This window comes from Otolemur garnettii, unplaced genomic scaffold (genome assembly GCF_000181295.1).
Source record: "Otolemur garnettii isolate 467f Iridium unplaced genomic scaffold, OtoGar3 scaffold00010, whole genome shotgun sequence".
Taxonomy (NCBI): Eukaryota; Metazoa; Chordata; class Mammalia; order Primates; family Galagidae; genus Otolemur; species Otolemur garnettii.
In genome coordinates this window covers 28,770,108-28,771,122 of record NW_003852405.1, presented here as the reverse complement: position 1 = coordinate 28,771,122, position 1,015 = coordinate 28,770,108, and the positions used below count along the sequence as shown (strand labels likewise).

At 35.5% G+C, this 1,015-nt stretch overlaps 1 protein-coding gene across 1 annotated transcript in view; it reads left to right on the top strand.

The window, feature by feature from the left end:
* MIGA1 (mitoguardin 1) overlaps positions 1-1,015 on the top strand; it is a 57,351-nt gene that overhangs the window by 53,708 nt on the left and 2,628 nt on the right. Inside the window, exon 14 of the mRNA XM_012801659.2 lies at positions 698-814. Coding sequence (XP_012657113.2) covers positions 698-814 — 117 coding nt within the window. The remainder of the gene's footprint in view (positions 1-697; positions 815-1,015) is intronic.

Below are 1,015 nucleotides of genomic sequence, written 5' to 3'. Positions count from 1 at the left end.
TGTGCCTCAGTCTAGTCTTTCTTTATCTACAGGTACCTACATGCTTCATCTCCTGGGGAGCTATTTCCTTTGTACTTAGATAAGTCTTCCCCCAAACTCATAGTACACTTTAAGTCTATATGGGATTTAGAATTTTAATATTTTTTTAAATCTTTATTTTTTAGAGATACAGTCTTACTTTGTTACCCAGGCTAGAGTACAGTGATAGGCTCACACTCACTGCAGCCTCAAACTCCTGGGCTCAAGTGACCCTCCTGCCTCAGCCTCCCTAGTAACTAAGACTACAGGTGTGCACCACTATGTCCCACTATGTTTATTTTAAGAGACAAGGTCTCACTATTTTGCCCATGCTGGTCTCAAACTCTTGGCCTCAAATCTTCCTGCCTCAGCCTCTCACACCACTGGGAATGCAGGCATGAGCCACTTCATCTGGCTTAGAATTTTAAGATATGTATAATATATTTTAGGCTAAAATAACTTCAGTACATCCTTAATAACTTTTTGGCCTTCACTAACTAGCTATGTGTGATTTAAGGCAGGGTATTGAACCCCTCTTAAGTAATCATTTTTTACTTGTATAAAATGATGTTAATGTGATATACTTTTGCAGTAATGTTTTAATAAATTAAATAGAACCTATCACATTGTCTGGAATATAATGGATACTTATTAAATGGTAATTGTTACTTCTCAACAGATCCCAGATGGATTTTTTGCCCATTTTTATGCCATTTGTGAACACATTAGCCCAGTCCTAGCCTGGGGCTTTTTGGGTCCTAGAAATTCTCTCTATGATTTGTGCTGCTTCTTTAAGGTACGTTCAGTCATTGAATCATTTCTTTTTTTACGCCTAAATCAAAAAACGATAAGGTTTTATTTTCTTTTGTTTTTATGGAAGAAAGAATATTATTTAAAAGTAAAGTTATAAAAGTCATCTAAATTCAGTGTTTAAGTGCCAGTATTATATTAGCGGCACTTTATAATACCACTGTTATTATAGTGGACCAGTTTTTAT